The sequence below is a fragment of the Lygodium microphyllum genome, chromosome 27 (genome assembly GCF_053477565.2).
Source record: "Lygodium microphyllum isolate KBCC chromosome 27, Lygodium_microphyllum_v1.1.10, whole genome shotgun sequence".
Taxonomy (NCBI): Eukaryota; Viridiplantae; Streptophyta; class Polypodiopsida; order Schizaeales; family Lygodiaceae; genus Lygodium; species Lygodium microphyllum.
This window is the reverse complement of record NC_141161.1, coordinates 129,115,882-129,143,094: the sequence shown is the minus strand read 5'-3', so window position 1 is coordinate 129,143,094 and position 27,213 is coordinate 129,115,882. Positions and strand designations below refer to the sequence as shown.

Sequence of the window (27,213 nt, the reverse complement as noted above, 5' to 3'; positions counted from 1 at the left end):
GCTTTCAACATATGAAAATCAGGGGGAGCATAAGGGGCATTGTAGCTACACAGTAAAATGCAAGAGGAAGGTTTTAGTTTATATCAACAAACTTTTGCAATTGTTCTTTGAGCATGATAAGTGTAGATCAGAAACGAGGATTTGTCACCTTGCAAATACAACTCATGATCATAACAGATCTATTGTGATCATTGCATGGTAGGTGGGACCTCTCTATCTTTAGTACAAATAAGCTAAAAGAGCAATAAGGCGTAGCTTTGCAATGGTGCAGCTAGCGAGTTGGCCAAACCAATTTGTGTGTGTGTGTGTGTGTGTGCATATATATATATATATATATATATATATATATATATATATATATATATATATATATATATATATATATATATATATATATATATATATATATATATATATAAGTTGATTGAAATTAGAAGAAGATAAAATATAAAAGAAAAGAATGTAACGGAATATCTATTTGTGTGAAATCATATCTCGTTCGGACTTTTTCCAATTCCTTGGCACATGTTAATGAGTGTGAGTATATAGCTAGATAGAAATTGATGCGGAAGATGGAAGAACATAAAAGATAAAATAAAAGAACGTAAGGCAATATCGTGTGTGATCATATTCCGCGCTTTTTCTAATTCCTTGGCCCATGGTGATGACTGGCGGCTTGTTGTGAGAGAGAGCATCGGACTGTCCGTAAGCTGAAACCCTGTCTACACTCCCTGCAAATTAAGGACCATGGCTGCTGCCACAATCAACATCCAACAACCAACTGGTAAGCGATTGAGTCATAAACTACGGTCATTCAGATGATAAGAAAGGATGACAACGATGCACATGTCTAGCTGTTGAAGTACGATCATTACCTAGAATATCGGGTTTTTGAGCACTTTGGACTGGACCAACTTTCGAGATTTTTCAGGTCAACCTAGCGTAAGATTGGTTACCATCTGTCACTGAAATAGAACTCGAATAAGACGAGGATGGAGTATCCTGCAGTAGTGCTGAGAGAAAAATGGACAATACATCAGTAATCACAACTTTTCGGACAAGATGGAGGGGGACAGGAATGGTGCAAGAGATAACTGAATAACGAATGTCCCTGTTGTGAATGAAGGGATATATAGCATTGACATGCCTTGATAAATTAAGGCGCAAAGAAAGTAGAACATGTCAAGCCTCAAGTGAACACCATCCTAAATGTTTTTTGTTCCAAAGAAGAGAAAAGTTCTATTAATGGGACTCCTTGGAACAGAATATAAGGCAATGTTCAAATGCTTCTATTGAAGGGTTACAATTTCTCTGCACTCCCGTTATTGGATAAATCATTTACTTATTGGAATTCAAAATGCAAGCTATGTGATTTGATTTTGGTATGCTTGATGCTATTGATGATAGCAATGGATGTAGGAACTCTCTCATAAGCTTCATTTCCATCAATCAATTCTAAAGTCTCTTTTTTGGTTATGCACTATGGTAGATGTATTATGTAGTTGAATTCCATTGAATTACAATGAGGCTTGAGTATTTGAATTGTGTTTGAACTTTGAAGCACATATATTTGTTGTCTTTAGTTTAGCGTGTGATTATGTCTTCATCGTTCTAGATCAAAATTCACTAGTTGTTAATCATGTTGAGATAGCTAGCTCAACGCATGTGGATACCGATGGATTGCATAAAACATTAAAATAAAAGAAAATGTAGCAATCAGCTGCCCTCCATGTGGCATAAATTGCCCACCTTGGCTAGCTTGGTCGAAATCCGACCCATACTATTTGCGACTGCTAAATTGCTATCCAACCTACTCCTAAACATGGTACAACTGCATAAACTACCCTAGACTACTATGTTCATGCTTGTGCTTGTCTTGGATGCGGTCCTAGATGCAGCGTAAGGCTAAAGGATTTGGAATGCTGACAAAGAAAGGCTTGAGGAAGTGCCTTGGTAAACAAATTTGCCACATTATCTTTTGTCTTGCAATACTCCACATCAACGGTCTTGTCCAAGATCTTCTCATGAATGTAGTGACATTGAATCTCTATGTGCTTTGTCCTAGCATGGAATACCGGATTTTGTGACAAGGCCATGCAACTCTCATTGTTGCATAGAAGTGTAGTAGCTTTTGTTCGTAAACAGCTAAGCTCATCCAATAACCTTGGAAGCCAAACGGGCTCACAAGTGGTAGTACAAGCCACTTTGGTTCTTGGCTCCTATAGATGAAAGGGCAATTGTAGGTTGCTTCTTGCTATTCCAAGAAATTGCATCTATACTTAGAAGAAAACAATAGCATGTTGTTGATCATCTGTGATCAATGTCACCATCCTAGTTTGAATTTGTCTAGGCTCGTAATACCAAAGCTGAACCATGTGCACTTGCTAGATAAAATAGGCCTAGATTGGGATCTTCCTTAGGAATTGCAATATCTGTAAAGTGGTTTTGAACCTTCTTAGGTTCACTCATAAAACCTGTAAGCAAACCAATTGGAAATCATAAATTAATTTGAGTATCCAGAAGCCAAATCAATGACCCAATGAATTGTCTATTGCAAGAATCATCCATCAATGGTGAATCTATATGAGCCGTAGTCTTCCAATTAGGATTTGTGGGAGTAGAAATTGTCCAACACTCCTATATCTCAAAGGTGGTCAAGAGCTCTTGCATATACCACTGTTGGGAGAGAGATCCCCTATTTAGTTTGCCATATCTCATGACCTAGAAAGAAATGAAGAAGCCCCATATCTGTCATCTCAAACTTCTCATGGAGTGTTGTCTTACTCTGCTTGACTATCTGGGCATGGTCACTTGTCAAGATGAGATTTTGCATATAAATCATAAACATTGCATGCTCTCGAGTAACGTGTGGACCTACAAATTTGGATTGGATGTGAATTCCAATCTATCTCAAAAGAATTAGTCAAATCTTCTCATTCCAAGCATGAGGAGTTTGGTTGAGGCCATAGAGGGCCTTATTTAGCTTGTTCACCTTACCATCTGAGGAAGAAGAGCTAGGAGGCTTCTTAACATATATCTTCTCCTTTAAGTCTCTATTTAAGAACGTGGACTCAATATTGGTACATCGACCATCTCTTACGGATGGTGTTCGAATGGTGGCCATATGAGCCGTGGGGGCAAAAGTATGATGGAAGTCAATACCTGTTGCTTGTGCAAAGTCTTTGGTGACCAACCGTACCTTGTGCTTGTGGGGATACCATCATTGAGATACTCGGTCTTAAAGACCCACTTGACTCTAATCACCTTGCAAGTTGAGTGGGTTGAGGTATAAGGTACTAAGTGCCATTCTGCTCAATAGTCTCCATCTCCTACTCGATGGCCTTTGGCCAATTATCAGACTATAGCATATTCTTTAATGATGTTGGCTCCCTACTTGCATGGCATGGGTCATTAAGCCATTGTTAATCAAACAAGCTTGGTGGAGTATGCTTGGTTTCTCTGAGATTACTACAGGCTATCTTGTGACTGCTACTTCTTGGGAAGCCCCTCAATCCCTACACGAGGGAGTGTCTCATGAGTCCAACAAGGAGGATGCCGATGCTCCCCTTGTTGCTTTGTCTTTGCCGAAGTCTTTGGAATAGCCATTGGCGAGGAATCCGGTAGAGAAGCAATCTCCTTCTTTGCAGGTAAAGCCTCAAGCGGCATAGGTTCCACAAGCTTGGCTCAAGTGCCTAACTATCACTTGGATCTCCAAGAGTAGGGTGCTTCTCACTCCCCTTTGTAGTAGCTAGAAACTCAATAAATTGCACATTTCAGCTCGTATAGGCATCCCATGAGATGGGATCATGAATCCTATACCCGTGTGACTAAGGGATATAGCCAACAAACATGTCCTTTGGAAGCCAACTGAACTTATTTTTGTGCTTCTTGGGGATGTGAATCTAATCATCGCTCTAAAAGACTGTGAAATAGGAAACATTTGGTTTTAGACCAAAACATGCCTCAAAAAGCGTCATACTAGCAATGTCAAATGTAGGTGAGTTGCTCGTATGACCGATTTCGGATATGAATTGCACCGACCACTACTTTGACCCAAAGACACTGAGGTGTTTGCCGATGCTCCATCATATTTCAGGCCATCTTGATCACTGTCTTGTTCTTTCGCTCCAAGGCACCATTCTTCTCATGGCCCTGACAAAGCATTTGCTTAGTCCTTCCATTAGGAACTTGAAAGGAATCCTTGTCAAACTCAACCATGAGGCCAAGTCCACAAATCTCTCTTATTGAAAGAAGATGATAGCTCAAGCTTGAAACATTAAGAACCTTTGAAGTGTGAGCATTGTGGTGCCTATTCAGAATTAGTTGCATATCACCCCTGCCTTGTATAGGAGGAGAAGAACTGCCACCAATTAGAAAATGTGCAAACGTAGAGCGAGAAGAGAGAAAACAGCAAAACACAGCCTGTGCAGGCTGGGTGGCAGCTGGCTGAGGTGAGAGATTGCCAAACGCAACAAGGTGACAGCTGGAGGAGAGAGAAAACTGTCCGTACAGCAGGAAATCAACAGTTGCCAGCAAGGATGATGATGTGACAGGCTGATGTTAGCAGCAGCAGCACTCAACAGCAGTTGCCTAGCTGTAATCAGCTCCGATCATCGTGGAGAAGGTTGGAAACAAGCACTAAACTGATGTAGACAGCAATGGCTTGGACTGCAATGTCCTCTGCTGTCCGGGGTGTGGACAGCAAGCTAAAAGACTTGAAAACTGCAAAAACGAGATGAGACAAGTGGAGTGCAGGTTGCCTATTTATAGAAAGTTTGGGAGCCCCCACTTAACTCTTTTGATCCGCGTTCCATTTTAGGGTTTTAACTAAAATAAGCCCAAAATAGGTATAGAATAAGCTGTTTTGGGGCTGTTTAAGTGGCTAAGTGCATTTCTTAGCTCAATACCCCCACCCTAAAGCAGCTAGGGCATTGGGCAAAGGGTGCATGTCGGCTGCCTAGTGACCTACCAAGACTACAGAGGCGATGGTTATCTTACTAAGGGAGCCCAAGTGATCGCCTTAAAGAGGCCAGGGCGTTGGACCAAGGGTACTCGTTGGCTGCCCAAGGGTCTACCAAGTCCTTTAAAGGTAGATGGAATCAATAATGAATCCTTTTTTTTTTGGAGAATACATAAGTAATGGAGGGGTAGCGGCCGATTAAGTATTAGAGAGGAAATAAACCCAAGTTCTTCACAAAACAAGCAAACCAATCCTGCACATTACTAGGATAAGTGCCTAAGAATAATGGAAGTGTGTGTGCCAATCGTATGGAGAATATATGGAGAGGAAAAACAGATTATAGTGAGCTTAGCAAGACAAGCAAGCAAGCATGGGGAAACTTCTTGGGAGAATTGTCATGTGCAATGCCATGAATATGGTGGATCCAGAGTTGATCATTGATGAAAGACCAAAAAGGGACAAATGTGCACAGATGTATGTTTACATGAACAGAATGCCAATGCATGGGATAATGCAAACGGGTGTGCAAGATGTCATGTGCATGCAGAATGTGATGCAATGGTGCCATTGGACAATACCCTCGCAGGGGAATCATTCGCTTGTCCTAGTGTCCCTTTACAATCATGTGATCTTGACAGTGTGAATGAAGTTATAAATGTCCTTAAGTACAATTACAAAGAATAATAAATGTCTGAAATGTTTAAAGCTAAATTGTAAATATCATCATTGTCATTGATCAAGAGAAGAAACTACCCCCTCTCAAAATGGAGAGAGAAGCAAGAGGGAAGCTGTCGTGAGGACATGCATTTTTGAAAGTTCACTTAACATGTGGATTAATTTTTAATCACATGGTTAAGTAAATATTGCATCTATGAGATGTATCTGGGGTTAGAGTAAATTTACGAGCCTCGGGTCCAAGAAAAGAATCTAAGAAAATTATGGGATGTCAAAGGTAAAAGTTGCTATAAGTTATGCCGCACAGGTACTTGGTATCTGGTGCTAGTTGTTAGCCTAGGTCATTCATTTGGCCATAAGTGTCACTTGGTAACACTAGAGAAGTGGCGTTTAATGGTACCTAATGCCAATCAAATGGTCAAAGATGACACACTTGGGAATGGAAGTTGCCTAGCCAATTCAATCATTGGCCAGTCAGATTATTTTTTGGGGCATTGAAATAATTATTAGATTAATTTTAGTATTTAAAGATTGAACACTAATATTTAATTATGGATAATGCTGAAAAAACCATTTGAAAAGGTTGCCACTTGTTAAAAATGGCCATGCAAGACTGAAAAACGTCTTTAGAGACTATAGAGAGGCATTTTAGTGCATTCAACTTGCAAGAGAGAGGGAGAAGATATTGCTGGTCTGATTTGCAACCATTAGAGGACATTTTAAGTCAGCCAAGGGCAAGAGAAGATCAATTGACAGTAGGTGACAACATCTATAGGTTGTTGAGACAGGGCAGTAGTAGTAAATGACTGATTTTTTTCAGTTCTTTGCATCTACAAGCTATTGAGAGGCCAATAGCAGTAAATGATTGATTTTCTTCAGTTATTTGCGAAGAAAGTCTGAATTTTCTCTATTCTCAGCATTCTCTCTCATCTCTCAGTCTTTCTGTTGAAAGACGTGGGATCTAGAGCATGGCAGATGCTATGGTGGATGGAAGATCAAGATTGAGATCATGATGACATAGACAAAGACTTGACCTATTATACAAGTGAATTAGGTTCCAAGATGGAAGCTTGGACTCATAAACACGATCTTGTGTATAAGATTGACAATGATCAAGACACAAACTTAAATGGTAGAGCATCATAATATTGCATTCATCATATATGTGAAAAAGTGATAGTTAAGTACAATGCTTTATAGTTGTTGGATGGGTAGCAGTTTCTCTCTCTGTGCATATGGAATTCAGTCTGCCTGCATGTCCTAAGCCTGGTGAAAGACAATAGGTGTGATTGTAAATATCTCAACACCCCTTTTGAATCACAACCAGAAAGTACAAAGTATGTAGAGGCTTTAGTGAAAGCAACACCTACAAAGTGTGGGCATACCAAAAACATGGCAAAACACCAGAGGCTGTTGCAGAAAAGGCTAAGTGTGGGTACCACAAATATGATGGACATCCAGAGGCTGTAACAGGGGCCTCACAAAGTATAGAGGCTGTAGTACAAGGCTATATGAGGAGTTTATAAGCTTATGTCAGAAGCATTAGGGCTAGGCATTACAAGGCTAAAAAAGTCTACTAAAAAATTGGGTCAAGGACCGTCAGGCCCTTCTAGTTTTCAGTATTTCTTTTGACATAGATATTCAATTCATTGTAGGTCTTCTTGTCGATGTAGTCTAGCTTGATCTTGTACTTATTCTTCACTTTGCTTGCAGCTTCAGTGTCCACCACTTTGATCTTTTTGTCCTTTTCTTCTAGGTTCTCCCGGTCTTCTTCTTTATTGACTTTGCTTGCATTAGTTGCATTAGTCTTCATGTCCATGTCCCCCTCAAGCAAAGGTATCATCTTTGAGGCAGTGGAAATGACTTCAATCTCTTGCACTATCCCCAAGATAAGAGGCATTTCTTCAAATAGTGATAGCACTTGAATGCTCACAACTCCATCATTCCCTACAGGTAAGACAAGCACATCTTCTATGTGCTTGAAATGTGCAACAAGAGTAATGTTACTCTTCGTTGGAAGAATCCATATAAAAATTTTCTTATTTGACATTCCCATGATAGGATATCAGCTCCAAGTAACTAGCAAAGAGTTGATCTTGAATGCGCTAAAGAGCACAAGTGCCAAGAAGCACTAACTCAGTATCAAGAGATACTATCTGTCAAAAGATGACGTACTAGCGAGACAATAGGGTTTGCAGGGAGGAACACGGAGTGAACTCGGTAAACATGGAGAAGAGAAGAGAAGAGAAGAGAGAAGAAACTCTGATGAATGGAATGATGAAGTTCCGAATCATGGAGTAAATGTGATACAAGGGACCAAGGGTGCCATAGCACAAGAAAGACGATGAAGACAGCCATGAACCATGAACCGCAATGTCCTTCTGAAGGGGTGTGAGGGTAATGGAAAGGTTGGAGAGAAGAGGTGACGGACTGAATGAATCAGCCGTAAGGAATAAATGAGAGAGTGGCCTATAAATAGGCACAGTCAGTCTAGGATGGCGCCCCTTTTTGGGGCTGCAAACCCTAAACACAAACCCTAAATACAAAATGCAGAAACGCAAAAATGCAAACTGCGGGTGAAGGGTTTCTCAACACCCTCTCTCAGGCCCAAAAAGGGAAACAAGAGAAGAGTGAGGTGGAGATGCAATGCTATATGCTGAAGAATCCTCATGCAATAGGTGCTACTTGGACAGTGTCCCTCGTGGGGAAATTGTTCACTTGCCTAAGCGCCCTAGTACAAAGATAATAAAAACATGCAATGCAGAGGAGGAATGTTGGACTTTGTGTGGTGCCGATAACCATAAGGATATGCCTGTACTCGATCTTGGGAGTTGGTTCCATGGTGACCAAGGCAAGAAGAGAAGAGGAGGAAGAAGATGTAGAGGATCCCTAAGATCCGAGATTTCCACTGGAAAGGGAACCTATAGTAAAGACCAATAGACAGAGTGAACTGGAGAACCCGAAACACAACCTCGGGAGAGAAGCCACTAGCTCCGTGCATCCATACTGGAAGGAATACGAAGGCCTTGTCACCAAGTCGCGGCGGCTGAACCTCCGAGGTCTCGATCTAGGTGGTACCAGAAGATCCTGGGTATCAATAGAAGAGATGACTACTCGAAGACAGCCACCCTAAGAAAGTAGAGAATGGGTGAAGAACTTCACGTAGAGTAGGTTCCCCCTTTGAGGTGGGAGGTGGAGGGGCCCCTACTGAAGCCGAAGAAGAAGTAGATGTCCCCTCTGAGGGCAAAGAAATAACACCCCCCTTTGAATTCCCCGCTGAAAATGTCTGATAACGAAGGAAGTGCCATCGGTCGTGATGAAGAAGGTATCTAGGGTGCCGAAGAGCTCCTAGAGGTAGCCTCTCGAACTTGAGTAGTCGAGGGTGGGGAAGAGTGGGGCTCAGAATGAGCAAGAGGTGGGCAACAACCTCTGTCTCTCAGTGGAGTAGACTAGGTAGCCGAAGAAGAAGGAGTTGAGCAACCACTGCCTCTCAAAGGAGTAGACTGATGAGGAGACGATATCAAACAAGCACTGTCTCTCGATGGAGCGGACTGCAGATCCGTAGGTCGTGGAAGCCATAGTACCTGAAAATTATCTCCAAGAGGTCGTAGTGCCAATTGATTCTCCATGTGCTTGAAAGGACTTAGTGCGCATCGGATGCGTCTTATTGCCTTGAGCATAGTACTCTGATAGCCGATGTAGAACGATCTCTATGGCCCAGAAAAGAGAGGTGGCATAAGGAGTGCATTGTGGAAGATGCATATACTCTGGGGAGGGTGGGGAGCAAAGGTCGAAGTTAGCAAACATTGATGGTGTGTCCGGTGATGCCATAGTAGGAGCACCCTGTAGTTTGGACATCTGTTGGTAAAGAAGCCATGGATACTAGAGTGCCTTGTTAAAGGAGGTTGGCCACCATGAACCACAAACCGTAATGTCTGTCTCAAGGGATGTGAGGGAAGTGTGAAATACTGATGCCAGGAGGCATATTATACGATGGATTCCGTGAGGTTTTACGGTGAATTCCGTAAACTTTTATTACTGGGGCTCAAACACAAAGTGGATTCTTTATGCGAGAAGTCGATGGGGACGCCTATCCTTTTCGGGTGTTTTGTTAATTTGATGTGTACATGGGTGATTCCATAGCGGGTGATTCCGCAAAATACATATTTAATTAATAAACGTTTATGAGTTTAGAGTGCGCACTCGTGATAAATTAAGGTTAGGATTGATTTCTAACAAATTAATTTATTTATATAGCTGAAGACTGCTAGGTATTCACTTTTGTTGATTTAATTGTATTATTTTACTAACGATTGTGAATGCTTCAGTTGATGTGTAGAGATAGCAGCGGTGGCAGTGGAAAGCATTGGATGATAGCGTGTATTCAAATTTATCGTCAATATTTTGATGGGTGCATATCTTAGGCATGGCGCCTATATTTTATCGCGTCTATTTATCAAGGCGTTTGATATTTATTTATTATTTTTGTATGCGCATGGGCGCACGATTTAGATATTTGTATTTGGACATTGTATTTCGGTATGCCTGACTTCTTGGGCGCTCGTCCATTAGCTTTATTTCTATTTGGCACAAAAGCAAACTCAAAAGTCAAAAGCGTGCTATTTTGTAATTTGGGCTATTATTTGAGCTTGAAGATGATTAATACATAAAATACATACTTTGTGGAGCGCTCACACAAGGCATGGGGGGAGATTATACCCAATTGGTCTCTTGTTCATGTCGTGCAAGCTTTCTACATTGATTCATGTGCAAAAAGTAGAGCTCTTTTGTTCTTGGGGACCTTCTGACGCTCACTATGCGCGTTTACGGCATCCGATCTGTGCACCAGTGGTATCAGAGCGAAGCTGAGATCGAGAGCTTCCAATCGCTTACCATCTTGTGCGAAGGTGGAGCTCCTGGAACGAACGAGCTCTATAGTCGGTTTCATCACGAACGGTCGATACGAGTGACTTCCTGGCGGTCAAGAACCCCTATTTGCATCCTCTCATTTGCGAAGGACTGGCCTGAGAAGGCGGAGGACCATAAGAAAAGCTCCTTCTACAAGTCGTTTTTAAAAAAAACGAGACTGACAGATAAGACTCCATAGCTAAAAGCTTAATGTCAATGGTTAAAAAGCTTAATAGTGAGCTTAATAAGAAGCTTTAAAAAGCTTCAAATACGAAATTTGTCATCGGGCTGCAAGAGTGGGTTCTGAATGGCGCCGATTTCGTTGCCAGTATACCGACGTCCTTAAAAATTTCATTTAGTATTAATTACTTAAGCTCCCCTAATCTTCCAAGTCCTCCAAGTCTTGTAATTCCAGCAAGTCACAAAGGTTAATCAAGTCACCACAGACTTACTTCAACTATTTCCATAAAGACTGTTCATACGCAGAAGCACAGAGTTCATTTATTGCTTTCTGGAAGACCCTGTTCCTATTTCCAAACTTGCTGAATCAGTTTCAGCAAACACAGAAGTTCATACGCAAGTCATACGAAGATTATACGCAAATCCCGCAATTGCAAAAGACAAAGACTATAAAAGCCAAATAAAAATATATAAGCCTTGTATACCCGACTTTGAGCTATGCTCATCCCGCTAATAAGATTTCGAGAGTGTGAGGTCTTTTGGATTTTGCAGGATGACTGAACAAAACATGGACGATTTTATGGCTGAAGGTGATTTACCCGAACCAACGATGGAACAAAAATTGGACTTAATTATGATGCAGCTTAATGAAGAATGAAGAGCCCGACAAGCTTTACAAGTTCAATTGGCCAATTTGTAACGATCTACCACTGACAAAGATGGACCGCAACCCGAAGATCTTATACGACGTATCATCGATGCGACGCTCGAAGCTCAATCCATCCTCAAAGAAACAAAGATAAGTAAAAGAAACTTCAAATTTCGTACTTTCAATGGATCTCGAGATGGAAAGACTGTACTTGCATTTATCAGTCAGTTTGATGATTACTTTCATGAAGAGACATATGCTGAGAAAGACAAAATTAAATGTGTCACTAACCATTTAGTCGATCGAGCATCTCTATGGTGGACTGTGGTTCACAAGAGCATTGATTGTCCCACTACGTGGGAGAGTTTCCAAAAGAAGTTTTTGCAGAATTTCCTTCCTCCTCAATTCCATGAAAAAGCCATAAAGCAATGGGATCTTCTACAGCAAAGAGATCATGAACCTATTTCCCAATACACCGAACGTTTTTGGAATGCCCTATTGCAACTCCGCATACTCGAAGATGTATCTGAAGCAACTCACAAACGTAAGTTTATGTCCGGCCTACTTGGACATTACTATGTTGAAGTCAATATGTTCAAGCCAACAAGCCTTGAAGATGCAATTTCCTTGACTCATGATACTGAAGACAAGATTCGCGGAAGAGACAAGCGTCCACAACAATTTCAAGCTAATGATAACTATGGTTCCAAGCAATTCAATTCAAATTTTAGAAGATTCAATCAAAGTCGTTTTCTTCCATCTTCATTCCGTAAGTCTTGGACACGACCATCTGCTTTGCCATCAAATACCAATTCAAACCCTAAGCCATCCTCACAGCCAAATCCTAATATTTCTAGACTTCCTGCCATTATTAACAATGTATCTAAAGACAAACCCATAGTTTGTTACAAATGCCATCAACCTAGACATCTAGCAGCCAATTGTCAATCGAAAAAGCCACATGTCCATATCAATTATCTTGGTGCAATGTGATTTTACGGAAGATGATGACGACATTGTTACTATTTCGGATACTTTGCTAGGTATGCCAACTCCACATTCTTTGTTGACAATGAAATGTTTAGTGCATGGTAAAGAAAATATTATTTTGCACGATGATGGTAGCACACATGATTTTATTTCTGCAAAGTTAGTGAAAGAATTGAAATTACAAATTGTTTCTACACATTATTGTATTAAAGCAGCATTCCTAGACACAAGATATAATGGGACACAAGAGATGCATAACTTAGAAATTAAAATTGGTGAATACGTTGAACGAAAAAATTTCCTAGTTGTACCTTTGCAGTCTAGTGATATTATCTTAGGTATGCCTTAGCGTCATCAGTATAATCCTGACATAGATTATTCTACGCATTCAATTAAAATTTATTTTCAAGGAAAACAAATCACATTGCATGGTATGCACGCCTCCAATAATTTTCCACTGCTGACTCATACTTGAGTTAAACGTACATTACGTAAAAGTAGTAAATCTTATTTAATTTGGGTAAATGAACTTCAAGCTAAAGAAAAATATATGCATCCTACGCATACACAATTTCTTGCTCAATTTAAAGATTGTTTTGCTGATGATTTACCACTTGGATTACCACCTTCACGTCTTGAAGATTACAAAATAGATTTAATTCCTGGTACACAACCACCATGTAAAGCATCGTATAGGCATAACCAAATTGAACAGAAAGAAATTCAAAATTAAGTAGATGAATTGCTAAACTGAGGATTAATTAGACCTAGTAGTTCTCCATTTGACACACCTGTTTTATTAGTAAAGAAGAAGAATAATACTTATCGCATGTGCATTGATTATCGTGCCCTAAATAAAATGACAATTAAGAATAGATATCCGATACCTAGGATAGATGATCTTATGGATAAACTACAAGGTTCTGCCATATTCAGTAAGATAGATCTTAAATCTGGTTATCATCAAGTGAGATTGGATACATCTAATATATTCAAAACTGCATTTAGAACACAATTTGGACACTATGAATTTCTAATGATGCTTTTCGGTCCAACTAATGCACCAGCTACATTTAGTGTATGATGAATCGGATATTTCTGAAATATCAGCATTGTGTTATAGTATTCTTTGATGATATTTTAGTATTCAGTAAAAATGAAAATGTACATTATGAATATCTGTCTTTAGTTTTCAAGTTGTTAAAAGATAATCAATTGTATGCTAATCCAGAAAAGAGTGAATTTTTCCAAATAGAAATTGAATATCTAAGACATATTGTTTCATCAGAAGGTATTAAGGTTGACCCTAAAAAGATAAAAGCAATTTTAAATTGGCCTATACAAAAAAATGTGCATGAGTTACGTTCTTTTCTAGGTCTTGTTAGTTTTTACAGAAAGTTTATGCGAAATTTTTCATTACTTGCTTTGCCTTTGACAAAACTTTTAAAGAAAGGTATTGTGTATAACTGGTCTGATAATCAACAAAAATATTTTGATTTATTGAAACATGCATTAACCCATGCTTCTGTATTACAACTACCTGATTTCAATAGACCATTCTTTTTAGTAGTTACTGATGCTAGCGGATTTGGAATATGAGAAGTACTTATGCAAGATAATCATCCCATAACCTATTCTAGCTGTAAATTGAAACCATCCGAACTTAAATATTCTACATATGATAAAGAATTGCTAGCTGTAGTACAAGCCTTACGTCAATGAAAACATTACTTAATGGGTTCTGAGTTTATGATCAAGACTGATCAACAAAGCATTAGACATCTTCTTAGTTAATCCCAAATATCTGACCGACATATTAAATGGGCAGCTTTCATTCAAAGTTTTCATCCCCTTATACAATATCAACCTGGAAAAGAGAATGTTGTAGCCGATATTTTAAGTAGACGACCGACAATTCATAATATTTCTGTGATATCATTTGATTTCCTTACCCCTATGAAAGATACTTATCATCAGGATCTTACTTTTCAAGCTGATTGGAATAAACTAGTTGCAAATAATTGGATTTCTATTGATTCACTGTTTTACAATAATAGATTTATGTTTTATGAAAAAGAGATTTTTTGTTTTGAATGAGATTCATTGTCCTCCATATCAAGGTCATAGAGGTATTATATCTACTTTACGTACATTGACTGAAGATTTTTATTGGCCACATATGGATATTGATGTATCTAACTTTGTTTCTGAATGTTTAGTTTGTCAACGAGTGAAAAGACACCATGGTAAACAATATGGTCTACTGATGCCACTATCTATTCCATTACGACCATGGGAAGAGATTTCTATGGATTTTATCACTGGTTTACCTAACACTAAAGCTAACCATGATATGATTTGGACTGTTGTAGACAGGTTTAGCAAACAAGCATATTTTATTCCATGCAAAAAAACTTTAACTGTATCTCAAGCAACTCAATTGTTTTTTAAAACTGTTTTTATTAATCATGGTTTACCAAAAGTTATTATTTCTGATCGTGATTCTAGATTCTATAATAATTTTTGGATTACTTTGTTTGCTAACTTAGGAACAAAGATTGATTTCTCATCTACATTTCATCCTGAAATAAATGGTCAAACAGAAGCTACTAACAGTACTATTTTAGATCTTTTACGTGCTTACACTATTTCAAAACCACACACATGGGATACACATCTATATTTACTTCAATTTGCATATAATAATACACCACACACAGCTACAAAGAAAACACCATTTGAAGTTATTTATGGATATAGATTGCCTACACTTGTTGTATCATTATCAAATAAAATTCAGACTGCTGATGATATTGCTAACATGCACGCTACTATTTTTGATGAAGTTAAAGATATGATTGCCAAAGCTCAGCAATCATATACAAAACAAGCCAATAAGAAAAGACAGGCCATGAATTTCAAAGTTGATGACTATGTTTGGCTACGAATAGAAAAACGTATATTACAAAGTGTAGATAAACACCCAGTTGTGAAATTAACACCTACTGTGCCTGGATGCTCATCCTGCTGAACTATATCTTGTTGTTTAAATTGCTCATCCATATCCTCTTGCCCCTATATGAGGCTCGAGAAGTCCATTTCTAGCCCCATTTCTCCCTCTACCTTTTCCTTTTGTAGATTTTTTGCACTTTCTTCTTTCTTCTCTGCCTTCATTTTCTTCCTTGCCTCTAATTCCTTCTTTAGGTCATTTACCTGCCTTTGATAGATAGTTATCAGCTTTGTCTTCTCCAGTTTGGCAAGTAGTGTATGCGTCCTTTTCAACCTCCAACTCTGCCATGGCAGCCTTCCTATCTTCTTTCATCTTTTCATGTTGGCCTAACCTGCACATACTCATCTTAGTTGGTTGTTTCTGGTATGGCCAATGGCATGGATGTTGTGGAAGCTTCAACCTTGGGCTTCTTTGGATCCTTTCTAGATTTTGCATCCACAGTAGGAGGTCTCTTTGTCCCTATTATTGGGGCCACTGGGCACTGGGTGAAGCTGCTTCATCGAGTTCAACAGACATTGCATCCACACCACCATGTTGCTTTGGACCACTTCCCCTTCTTAGGTTTCTTTGGTGGTGGAGCTAGTATGGCAATCAAGGCCATCACCATCACCATCATCATCATCATCATCATCATCATCATCTTTTTCCCAACATATAAAAGAATCAGCCTTCGCAATTGATGTACGAGCTAGCAAGCGAAGATTGGAGCTCACATAAACTAGGTCATTCGTCTTCATTGTATCAAGACGATTTCTTTTCTTTGAGTGAATGTGATTGAATGAGCTCTATAGTTGCTCTAAACAAGAAGAGCTAATTGTTTGGCTAAGAATACGAATAGTCAAACTCTGCAACTCTGGAGCTTCTGCCCCATAGTCCTCTGTGACCTTAACGTTAATGAAAGATGACTTAGGAAAAGACAGAAAACGATGAAGCCTAAAGAAGAATAGTTCTCCTCTGTGAGCACGAGAGTCCGTTTCTCCTCCCAACCTCGCCTAGATAAGTGCTGACTCCTCTCTCCCCGTTTCCTTTGCTGGCCGTCCACTTTTGGTGAGTCCTACTGTTCTTGGACTCTCTTACTCTCTAGGCTCCCCTTAACCCCGTTCGGGCGCCCAAGAGCCCGGACGGTCATTCTCGTGCATGTTCCCCTAAATTTACCTTAATGTCACATTAAATGTCACTTTAATGTCACATTCAATATTTGTGACCTTAACGTTACATTAAATGTCACTTTTAATGTCACATTAATGTCACATTTTCTTTCCCTTAAGAATCGGTTTCGTCCTCGAAAACGATACTTGGAAGGTCTAACTGTAAATCGGGAAACCTTTTCTTTAAAGTACTTACTCGCTCCCATGTTGAGCTTTCTTCTGAACAATCTTTCCACTTAACCAAACATTCTTGATAAATAGTATTCCTTGTTCGTCTATTACGAACATTTAATATTTTTTCTGGTTCATGTGAATTAGATTGGTCATTGAATAGCTCCTCAATATCATCATTTAAGATTAGATTATCCAAATCACCCAGCTTCTTCCTTAATTTACTTACATGAAAAACTGGATGTATTTTACTACCAGCAGGTATTTGGAGCTTGTAAGCCAATTCTCCCACCTTTTTAAGTATTATGAAAGGACCACAATACCTTGGTGAAAGCTTTGGACATTGTCTCTTTTTCATAATTTTAGTTTGTTCAGGCACCTTAAGATAGACCAATTCTCCTTCTTCAAAGGAGATGTCTCTTCGGTGAGGATCTACATATGCTCTAGCTCGATTTTGAGCTTTTTTAATATTTTCTTGAGCAAATTTTAACATACTATTCATATCCTTCAAAAAGTCTTTAGCTGCCTGAACCTTTTCCTTATGCAGTCCTACTGCAAAAGGAGCTCTGGGCTGAAACCCATACATTAACATAAATGGACTATATCCAGTGGAAGAGTGCTTGGCACTGTTATATGCAAACTCTGCTATCGGTAAATACTCTTCCCAATTAGTTTGCCTTTTACTTGAATATGCCCTAAGTGGATTTGGTTAACCCTTTCAGTTTGCCCATCTGTTTGCGGATGATCTGCCGTACTCATGCTAAGTTTAGTATCCAATTTCCTAAATACCGCACGCCAAAATTGGCTATCAAATTTTCTATCCCGATCAGAAACTATATTTGCCGGAAGGCCATACAATCGGTATATGTTCTCTATGAACAATCTAGCCAATTCTGGTGTTTTAACATCAGTTGAAGTTGGAATAAACCTAGCCATTTTGGTTAACCTATCCACAATCACCCATACAGAGTCGTGCCCCCTCTGTGTTCTGGGTAAAGCAACAATAAAGTCCATGGAGATACTCTCCCATTTTTCCGAAGGAATCTCTAGTGGATTAAGAAGTCCTCCCATTTTCAATCTTTCAGCTTTATTAACCTGGCATTTATTACATTTGACCACATAGTCAAGGACGTCCTTATTCATTCCAGGCCAATAGAACTGCCTTTTAATAAGACTATAAGTCTTATTAACTCCTGGATGTCCCGCGCTAGGGGTATCATGACACTCAAAGAGTATCTGGCACCTTATTTCTATATCTTTCGGGACACATACCCTACCCTTGTAGAGTAAATAACCATTATCAATGGTAAAATTCTTCCACTTGAATCCAGTTTGAGCAACCCCTGATGCTCCATTTCCTTGTTGAACATCCTCAGATATTCCTTCCTCAGTAGAAGCACTTTCATTTGGATCCCCATTTTTTATTGCTTCCCATATGTTGGAATATGCCGGATCAACCTGGCATTTCTCTTTTAAAGATTCAAGCAAGTTGGAAGTGAACCGAGTAAAACTCAATTCATTAATGATGGGCATTCTGCTGAGTGCATCAGCTACTATATTATACTTTCCTTTTTTATATCTTATCTCATAGTCGAACTCTTGGAGGAGTTCGGCTCATCTGGCTTTACGCCTGTGTAAATCCGGTTGATCATTAAGCCACTTAATGCTTTCATGATCCGATAAAATCAAAAGTTTGGCACCGTATAGATAGTGCCTCCATTTCTTCATTGCATGTACTATTGCATACAACTCCCTCTCATAAACAGAATAATTTTGTTTTGCACGGTCTAATTTCTTGCTTTCAAAAGCAACTGGTCGACCTTCTTGTAATAAGACCGCGCCTATCGCCTTATTACTGGCATCAGCTTCAATCACAAACGGTTTATTGGGATCCACTATTAATAATACTGGAGCTGTAGCAATAGCTACCTTAAGTTTTTGAAAACTTTCATTTTGGTCTGTTCCCTAATTAAAACTTTTTCCTTTCCCTTTAAGTTGGTTAGTCATTGGAACAGCTATTTTGGCATAATCTCGAATGAATCTACGATAAAATCTAGATAAACCTAGGAAGATCTGCAGCTCTTCCAGGTTCCTTGGAGATGGCCATTCAATGATTGCCCTTACTTTTTCTGGATCCATGTTGATTCCCTCTTTCGAGATAATATGCCCTAAATATTTGATCTCTTGTGCAAAGAATTCACATTTAGTTTTCTTCACATAAAGGGAATGTATTCTTAACAGTTGGAATACTAATCGTAAGTGTTCCAAATGTTCTTCTCTTGATTTACTAAAGATCAAGATATCATCCAAGAAGACTACTACAAAATGTCCTAGATAGGGCCGTAAAACACTATTCATCAGCTTCATAAAGGTAGCTGATGCGTAAGAGAGGCCAAAAGGCATCACCAAAAAATCATAATGCCCGTATCTAGTACGAAATGCTGTCTTGGCAACATCTTGTGCCTTAATTCTTACTTGGTGATAACCTGATCTTAAATCTATCTTTGTGAAGAATTTTGCCCCTTGTAATTGATCAAAAAGATCTTCCATTCTGGGCATAGGAAATTTATTCTTCACCGTTATTTTATTAAGTGCTCTATAGTCAACACAAAGTCGCATAGAACCATCTTTTTTCTTTACCAATAAAATTGGTGAAGCCCAAGGTGAATTACTGGGTTGAATAAACCCTTTATCAAGGTAATCCTTAATTTGTCTTTCAACTTCTTGGTGCTGTGTTTCACTTAACCTATACGGTGGTTTAGAAATAGGGTGTGTATCCTTATTTATGTCAATTGGGTGATTTATATCACCCCTATCTGGTGGAAGGCCACTTGGTAAATCAGAAGAAAACACATCTTTAAAATCATCTAACAAACTACTTAATTCATTATTAACATTCAACTCACAAACATAAGAAAATTGTTGCTTTATATTACAGAAAGTGAAAGTATTCTGTATAGGAAGAGACCATAACATATATATCTCACAAACTTTCTTTTTTATCAGCTTCTGAACTTCAGTAGAACACAGCAAAGGATTATCAGATACTTCATGTTTACCTTGAATGACAAAAGTCTTACCATCCCTTTCAAATTCTAGTGTATTATGGTGATAACTACGTTTTAAGGATGGTTCCAATCCCCATAGCCACTCCCTCTCTAGAGCAATATCCGCCCTTTCCATATTCATAATTTGGAAATCAAGTTTATCTTTATATCCTTGAATCTCAATTTCCAAATTGGATACCATTGTATCCCATATTTTATTGTCTTGGCCTTGCATCATACGAACAACATATTGATGCCCACTTTTTTGTTGGGGAAGTTTCAATTTTTTGACAAGTGCATAATTAATAAAATTATGTGTAGCAGAGTCATCAATCATGACTCTAACTCTCTTTCCAGCTATCAATCCATGTACTCTAAGTAAATCATGTGGCCCAAAAATAGGCTGCCACATAGAAGTTGACATACAACACTTGTGTTGTACATCCATGTGCAAGACCTCTAAAGATTTGTACTTTTCATGCTCCTTTAATTCTAAGGTCTGCACTACATGGATTTGTTTTTCTTTTCCCTTGCCCTTGCCCTTGTCCTTATCCTTTCCTTTGTCTTCCCCCTTTTTCTTTTGAGGGCAATTCCAAGCAGCATGGTTAGGGGATAGGCAATTGAAACACAACTTTTCTTTTTTGGCCTTATCAAAGTCATCAGGACTTAACTTTGGTCTTATATATGGTTTCTTTTCAAAAGGTTGTTTTTTGCCCTTAAAAAATGACATTTTTCTTTTAAATTTGCCCACAAATTTTGAGGTTTTCAATTCCTTAGACTTGGGCTCTGTGTCATTGAGACTAGTGAGTGTACTTGGACGCATACTATCTTCATGAATTAATGCAAATTTAATTGCCTCTTCCAGCGTCTTAGGTAAACTCCGTTTTTCTTCCTTTTTACAGGTTTTATCTAGTCCCCTAATGAATCCTCTTGTTTTTTGGAATTCATCTATTCCTTCCAATTTGAGGATTATCTCAGGATATTCCTCCAGATATGTCAGCAGGGGTCTTCCCTTTTGTCAGACATAATCCCAATCTTCCCAATTTCTTTCCATTTCATTTTCAGGAAGGAATTCTTTCAAAAAGACGGATTCAAATCGAGCCCAAGTTTCAGGTATTTTATTTGCCTCCTTTAAAGTTCGCCACCACTTATATGCTTTGGGCCCCAAAGTTAAACTAGCCTCCAGTGCTTGGAGATGTGGTGGGGTATTTTTTAGTTTATGTAAATCTTCTCATTTTTGGAGGAAATTAAAGATTGTGTCTTTATTCCTATCTTTTTCCTCCCCGTAAAATTGAGGTGGTTTCATATCCTTTAGAACTGGATTATCCCTCAATTTATGGTAAGGTTGGGGTTCCTTAGGATCTCACATAGTCACATCTAAATCTTTCGATGAAGATGGGACATTCGAGGTTTCTATCTTATTTTTATCTCTTTCCAACAATAAAGTTAATTGAGATTTTATTTCAGTGAGTGTTTGGGTTAAAAATTCCATTTGAACCCCCTGAGCTTGCACACGAGCAATAAGATCATCGAATTGCTCTCGTGTAGCAAAAAATTCTTCCCATTGTTCTTCTTGTATTTCTGGTTCATGGGGATCTACCATAGGTTGGTCCCCAGAACTAGAGCTTTCCATTACCCTTTCTTTCCCTTTTTCTGCCATTAATACACTGGAATTGGAAAGCAAAGATAAGAAATTTGCGTACAAAGTAAAGTACTTCCCTGATTTTAATGACAGACAGTTGTTGCTGGTTTGGAAATAAACCCGAAGAGTAAAGAATAAATTTTATCGCCCGAACAAAATCGGTTACGTAGGAAATGGAGTTTCTTTGCAGAAACGACTAGTATTCAGTCCCCTTCTTTAATAATCACGCAGGCCATCAATGTCCCTTTCCTGAATTTGCTTTCTGCTGAACTTGTACTTGTGATATAAATACAGTCGAGGCTGAAAAGAAGAATTCCGAACACGCAGTCGACTGATCAAACACATATCAGAAAATAACTTCAACTTCAGCCCGTGAAAAGGAGAAGAATGCGTGTTTCGTTGGTGTGTTCATGGAGGGGCATTCACGGACAGGCGTGACCAGGATTCGGTGGCCCACGATCAGCCTACGGCGTTCACGGACAGGCGTGAAAAAGTAGCTGCCCTTTCGATACGTTACGTGACCAAAATTACACGTCACGTCAAGTTTTTCGTGACGTGTCACCCAACGTTTGACCAACAGCTTTACGGGTCCGTCGACTGTCGACTGAATGGATAGCGGGGTACTTGACGTTTGACCAACGGCTTTACGGGTCCGTCGACTGTCGACTGAATGGATCGCGGGGCACTTGAAAATCCGTCACTACCCTCTCGTTGAAGATCTCCAGGAATCCACACGGCTAAATCTATAAGCTCTGATACCAATGAAAGATGACTTAGGAAAAGATAGAAAACGATGAAGCCTGAAGAAGAATAGTTCTCCTCTGTGAGCACGAGAGTCCGTTTCTTCTCCCAACCTCGCCTAGATAAGTGTTGGCTCCTCTCTCCCCGTTTCCTCTGCCAGCCGTCCACTTTTGGTGAGTCCTACTATTCTTGGACTCTCTTACTCTCTAGGCTCCCCTTAACCCTGTTCGGGCGCCCAAGAGCCCGGACGGTCATTCTCGTGCATGTTCCCCTAGATTTATCTTAATGTCACATTAAATGTCACTTTAATGTCACATTCAATATTTGTGACCTTAACGTTACATTAAATGTCACTTTTAATGTCACATTAATGTCACATCCTCCCACCATAAAGCAGCCCCAATATTTGTCGTGTCCTCTAGTGCATCGTCTGTATCAAACATCCCTAATGTTTGCCGATATACAGAGAGCTGATTTTTAATTTTGCGTTGCATTTCATAGCTAGGATAAAGCCTTGCAAGCAATGTGTTCCAAGCCTTGACTACCTCAAGGTCTCTTTCTTGCATCTTTCCTTGAAACTCAGGATCAAGCACATATGCTGCAGCATGCATAGGAAAGTCATACTCATTCCATCTGCTGATGCATAGCTCCTTGATCTGCTCATACCTATCTGCATTTGGTTCCAAACTCTCCAACCTCTCAATCATGCGATCCATACCTTCATAGATCTTCCCAATGCATGGATCCATGCCATCTGCAAGCCTCAATATGTGCATAATAGGATCAACCTTTTGGTTGGTGCGATTGACCTCATCCCAAAAATCTCTATCCGAAACATATACATTACATAACACAGCAGTAGTAATGGCAGCCCCAGTCCAATTTTCATACTCATCACCAGTAAATAGCTCCCTAATTGCATCTTTGCAATAGTGCAATCGACCAAGCATAAGAAAGTTATATGCAAATCGTGTATCCGAGTATTTAAGTTCTTTGTTACTTCTCTTGCAAAACTCAGCATGCAAGTACTGATGATTACATATAAATGTGATAATCTTGTTGCCTTTCGCAACAAGAGATGCAATCCATGGCAAGTCTCCAATATCCTTCAATAAGTTATTCAAGCAATGCGCTATGCATGGACTAAAGGTGATATGTGGATACATTGCCATTAAAATGTTTCCTGCTGCCTTGTTTGTAGGTTCACTATCTGCCACAAACTGCACTACATTTTCTGCCCCAACAGCCTGCACTACCTCGCACCACTCGGATGTCAATACATCTGCACTCTTTCCAGTCTCTGAAGCATCATGACTACCAATGAAGTATACATCTCCACGAGAATATGCAACAACACCATGTATGGACCTATGGTGTGTGTCACTCCATCCATCTGCTATCAATGTCACTCCATTTTTTGCCCATTGATTGCGAATATTTGCTGTTGCAATCTCTATGGCTACTTTCTCCTTTTGAAGCAATGTAGTCGTGATAGTTTCTGATGAAGGGGGCTTATATGTGGGTCCATACTCTGCAGTCTTTGTCACCATATTTAAAAAATAAGGAGACCTGGCTGATTTGAATGCAATATGGTCATGGTAAAAATAGCGTGCCACTGCTGCATCTGTTTTCTCTTTTTTCTTTGGTTCCCATGAAGTGTGCAATGAACTCTGTTTAACACCACGACCTGTTGCCATTGATGGCCCACGAGAAGGCTGCGTAGCCATTAATCCTGGTGGTCTTCTACATGAAGCACCATGCCCTGCTGGCTTTGGAGTCCATATTGTTGGATCCACTGCTATATTTGGCGTTCTCCTGGCATGTGAATTCCCCATAGAATTGGCTATGCGGTCAAGTAACTCTTGCCTTTTCTCAATTGATACATTGGTGCAAAAACACACCTCTTTCCCCTCCTCATGTAGAAGATGGACTCTCACTTTATCAGCCCTACTAGTGCGAGCATAAGAGCAAAGTTTGCATTTCCAAGGGCGAGCCCCTCCACCTCTCAATGGCACCCTTGCATCTACCTCATCCCACCATGACCAAGTAGTACTTCGACTTCGTCCAGTTGTTGACGAAGTACCTGCTGAGGATGATGAAGATCCCATAGATGTCAATGCTGCCATCTATATAGAAGTGACAAATAATCAGTAAACTTCAATGAAGCCCACACTTTGCAGGAGTTACTCTCATCAAAGTTTCTACACACTTTGTACTTCTAGTTGTGATTGAGGAGGGGTGTTGAGATATTTGCAATCACACCTACTTCAGTCCCTTTGTAAGGAGCAGTGAAGGCTTAGGACTAGAATCCCATATGCATAGTAGGAGAAGTGCTACCACTCAATTCCTATAAAGCATTGTACTTGCACTCTTTTTCTGTGAAAATGATATTACTCTTTTCTTTCCAGTAAAGTGTCCTTGTCATTGTCAATACACAAGTTTTGCCATGTTTATGGTATGCCCACACTTTGCAGGAGTTGCTCTCACTAAAGTCTCCACACACTTTGTACTTCTGGTTGTGATTGAGGAGGGGTGTTGAGATATTTGCAATCACACCTACTTTAGTCCCTTTGTAAGGAGCAGTGAGGGCTCAGGATCAAAATCCCATATGTATAGTAGGAGAAGTGCTACCACTCAATTCCTATAAAGCATTGTAATTGCACTCTTTTTCTGTGGAAATGATATTACTCTTTTCTTTCTAGTAAAGTGTCCTTGTCACTGTCAACACACAAGATTCTGTTTATGAGTCCAAGTCTCAATCTTGAAACCTGATTCACTTGTGTGACAATTTGGCTTGTCAGTGTCAATGTCTTCATGAGTTCATTCTTCATATTTCATCCTCCATAACTTCTGTCATAGCCATGCCCTAGATCTGAGTTTTTACACTGCATTAGCTTAACTATAGTGGAGGCATTATAAGCCTTCCATGAGCGGACGACCTCATATGGAACAAGTGCAGGATCGGGTTGGGGTTTCAATCCATGCACAAGATCCCATAGGTTTTGGGAGTCTAAGACATACCTCATCAAATTAGACCAAGTGGTATAGTTGGACCCGTTGAAATGAGTCTTGTTATTGAATGAATTCTTGGCAGGTGAGGAGTTATAACCATGAGGTGTCGGTGGAGGTGGATAAGTGTAAGTGGTGATGGATAAGATGAGGGAGGATAAGGAGGGGGATAAGAAGTAGGGTAGATAGAAATAGATTGCCGATGTCTAACGAGTGCCGATTGTTGTGGAGACATTGGAACAAAAGTGTTTCTATAAGTTGTCGAATATGGAGGTGGAGACACTGGGACACAGTAGCCTTGTCTAAGAGTCGGATGGGACATAACAGAGCAATCAATCAGTTCATTGGGTAAAGCCATAGAGGCAAATTGTGGTATCAAATGATTCACACTTGAAGATGCCCTAGAGGGGGAAAACTCGAAAGTGTGTGCATGGGAGGATGAGCTTTTATCATAGAGACACCACCCGAATAAAAGAAAGGAGTTCTAAAAACTGTGCCTAATGAAGGACCCCCTGATGTGGTGTGGGGTGGAAACATTGGTGCACTTAATGGAGGCTGAGGAATATACAGCAGAAGATGAGGGAGGGATGGGTGCAAGCCCAAATGGATTTGTGATGGGTGAAGATGTGGAAAACATCATCGGTTCCTTTTGTCCATTAAATGCAAAAAAAATGAGATGTATCTACTCTTGTATAACCATGAGAAACAAAATCATTTGAAGAAAAAGGAAGAGAAGGGATACTTGCAAGTTTTTGCTTCTTTCGCTTACCTTGTTTAGAGTTTTCAAAGAAATATCTATGTTTCTCATTACTTCCAAACCAAAAAAGGTTATGTATTACCCTTCTTCAAGAGGATCTCCTATCCCATGAGGATTATAAAGGGAGGTGAGCCCTGAAGTGGAAGCATGAGTGGGAGCAAGAGCTATGGTGGAGAGAGAGAGAGAGAGAGAGAGAGAGAGAGAGAGAGAGAGAGAAAGAGAGAGAGAGAGAGAATGTGGGAACTCCAATAGTCACAATGTGTGACCGGTCTTCCCTTTATTTAAATGTCACTGAAAGAATAAAGAAGTGACAGTGATGGGCGCCCATCACATGCATTGTGTAGGCGCGGGTACTGTCAATGTAGCAATACACGGGTGGCTAGGCAAATGTGCCTTTACCCCCAACAGATTAGAGAAATCAGATTGCATAGAATTAGAAATGAGGTTGTCCATACTTGGCATTGGAGAAAAGAAGTAAGATGGAAGTGGTGTGTAATCTGCGTACCAGGTTTCACTTGGGGATGGCCAGCCCATAATGGAGATTTCGTCATACCTACATGGTCAATAGTTCTGTGCACTGAATTTAAAGAAGGAAACTCAGGCTTACCTTCTATTTGCTGCTGAGCCCTATGCATAAGGATGAGATCATACTCAGCAGGGCTGAAATCTCGTACGATCGATGGACTCCATGGTAGTCCGATGTCTCTCCATCCATTCTAGATCTTGCAAGGGCAAGATGGAAGGTCTACTCCTGCTCGTTTCTTAACATGCTTGGCTGTGGAGTCTAGAGCAGTGTGTCGGTGTTCGAAGTCATCTAAACCTTCTATTGTTCTTGCTTCTACGGATGAGCTCTCCGATCAAGTCCAAGGTTTCTCAAAGAGAACTTGACTTTTATACCATATGAAGAAAGGCTCTAGACACAGAAAACACAATATCAATTGTATGCCAAAGCACAAACTGATAACACAGAACACAGTTATGGTTAGGGTAACTAAGAGACAATGAACACATAGAATAATTAAGTGAATGAGTACTAAATATACAATGCTCATGCAGGAAACACACTATGCAGAGAGTGAATATTGTACCACAAACTCGTGTATCTCGAGGATAGGGTAGGGGAAATGAGTTGGAGAGTGTGTCGTACACTAAACGGATCCTGAAACGTAGCAAGGCAGTCTCCGGATGTCGAACACCAGCAAACACAATAGCAGGTGTATTGGATTTGATGCAAACGGCAGTGTGTAGCAGCAAATGCAAGCTGAGGAGAGAGAAAATCTGCAAACACAGAGTGAAGAGAGAGAAAACCTGAAAACACAAAGTGAG

At 39.7% G+C, this 27,213-nt stretch overlaps 1 protein-coding gene across 3 annotated transcripts in view; it reads left to right on the top strand.

Moving 5' to 3' along the window:
* Nucleotides 1-543: 543 nt before the first annotated feature.
* LOC148012828 (biotin--protein ligase 2-like) overlaps nt 544-27,213 on the top strand; it is a 207,779-nt gene continuing 181,109 nt past the window's right edge. For 2 of the 3 annotated variants that reach the window (XM_087668856.1, XM_087668855.1), the window contains exon 1: nt 544-784. In XM_087668856.1, coding sequence (XP_087524982.1) covers nt 748-784 — 37 coding nt within the window. In that variant the 5' untranslated portion in view covers nt 544-747. The remainder of the gene's footprint in view (nt 785-27,213) is intronic. The other variant, XM_087668854.1, reaches the window with a different exon arrangement.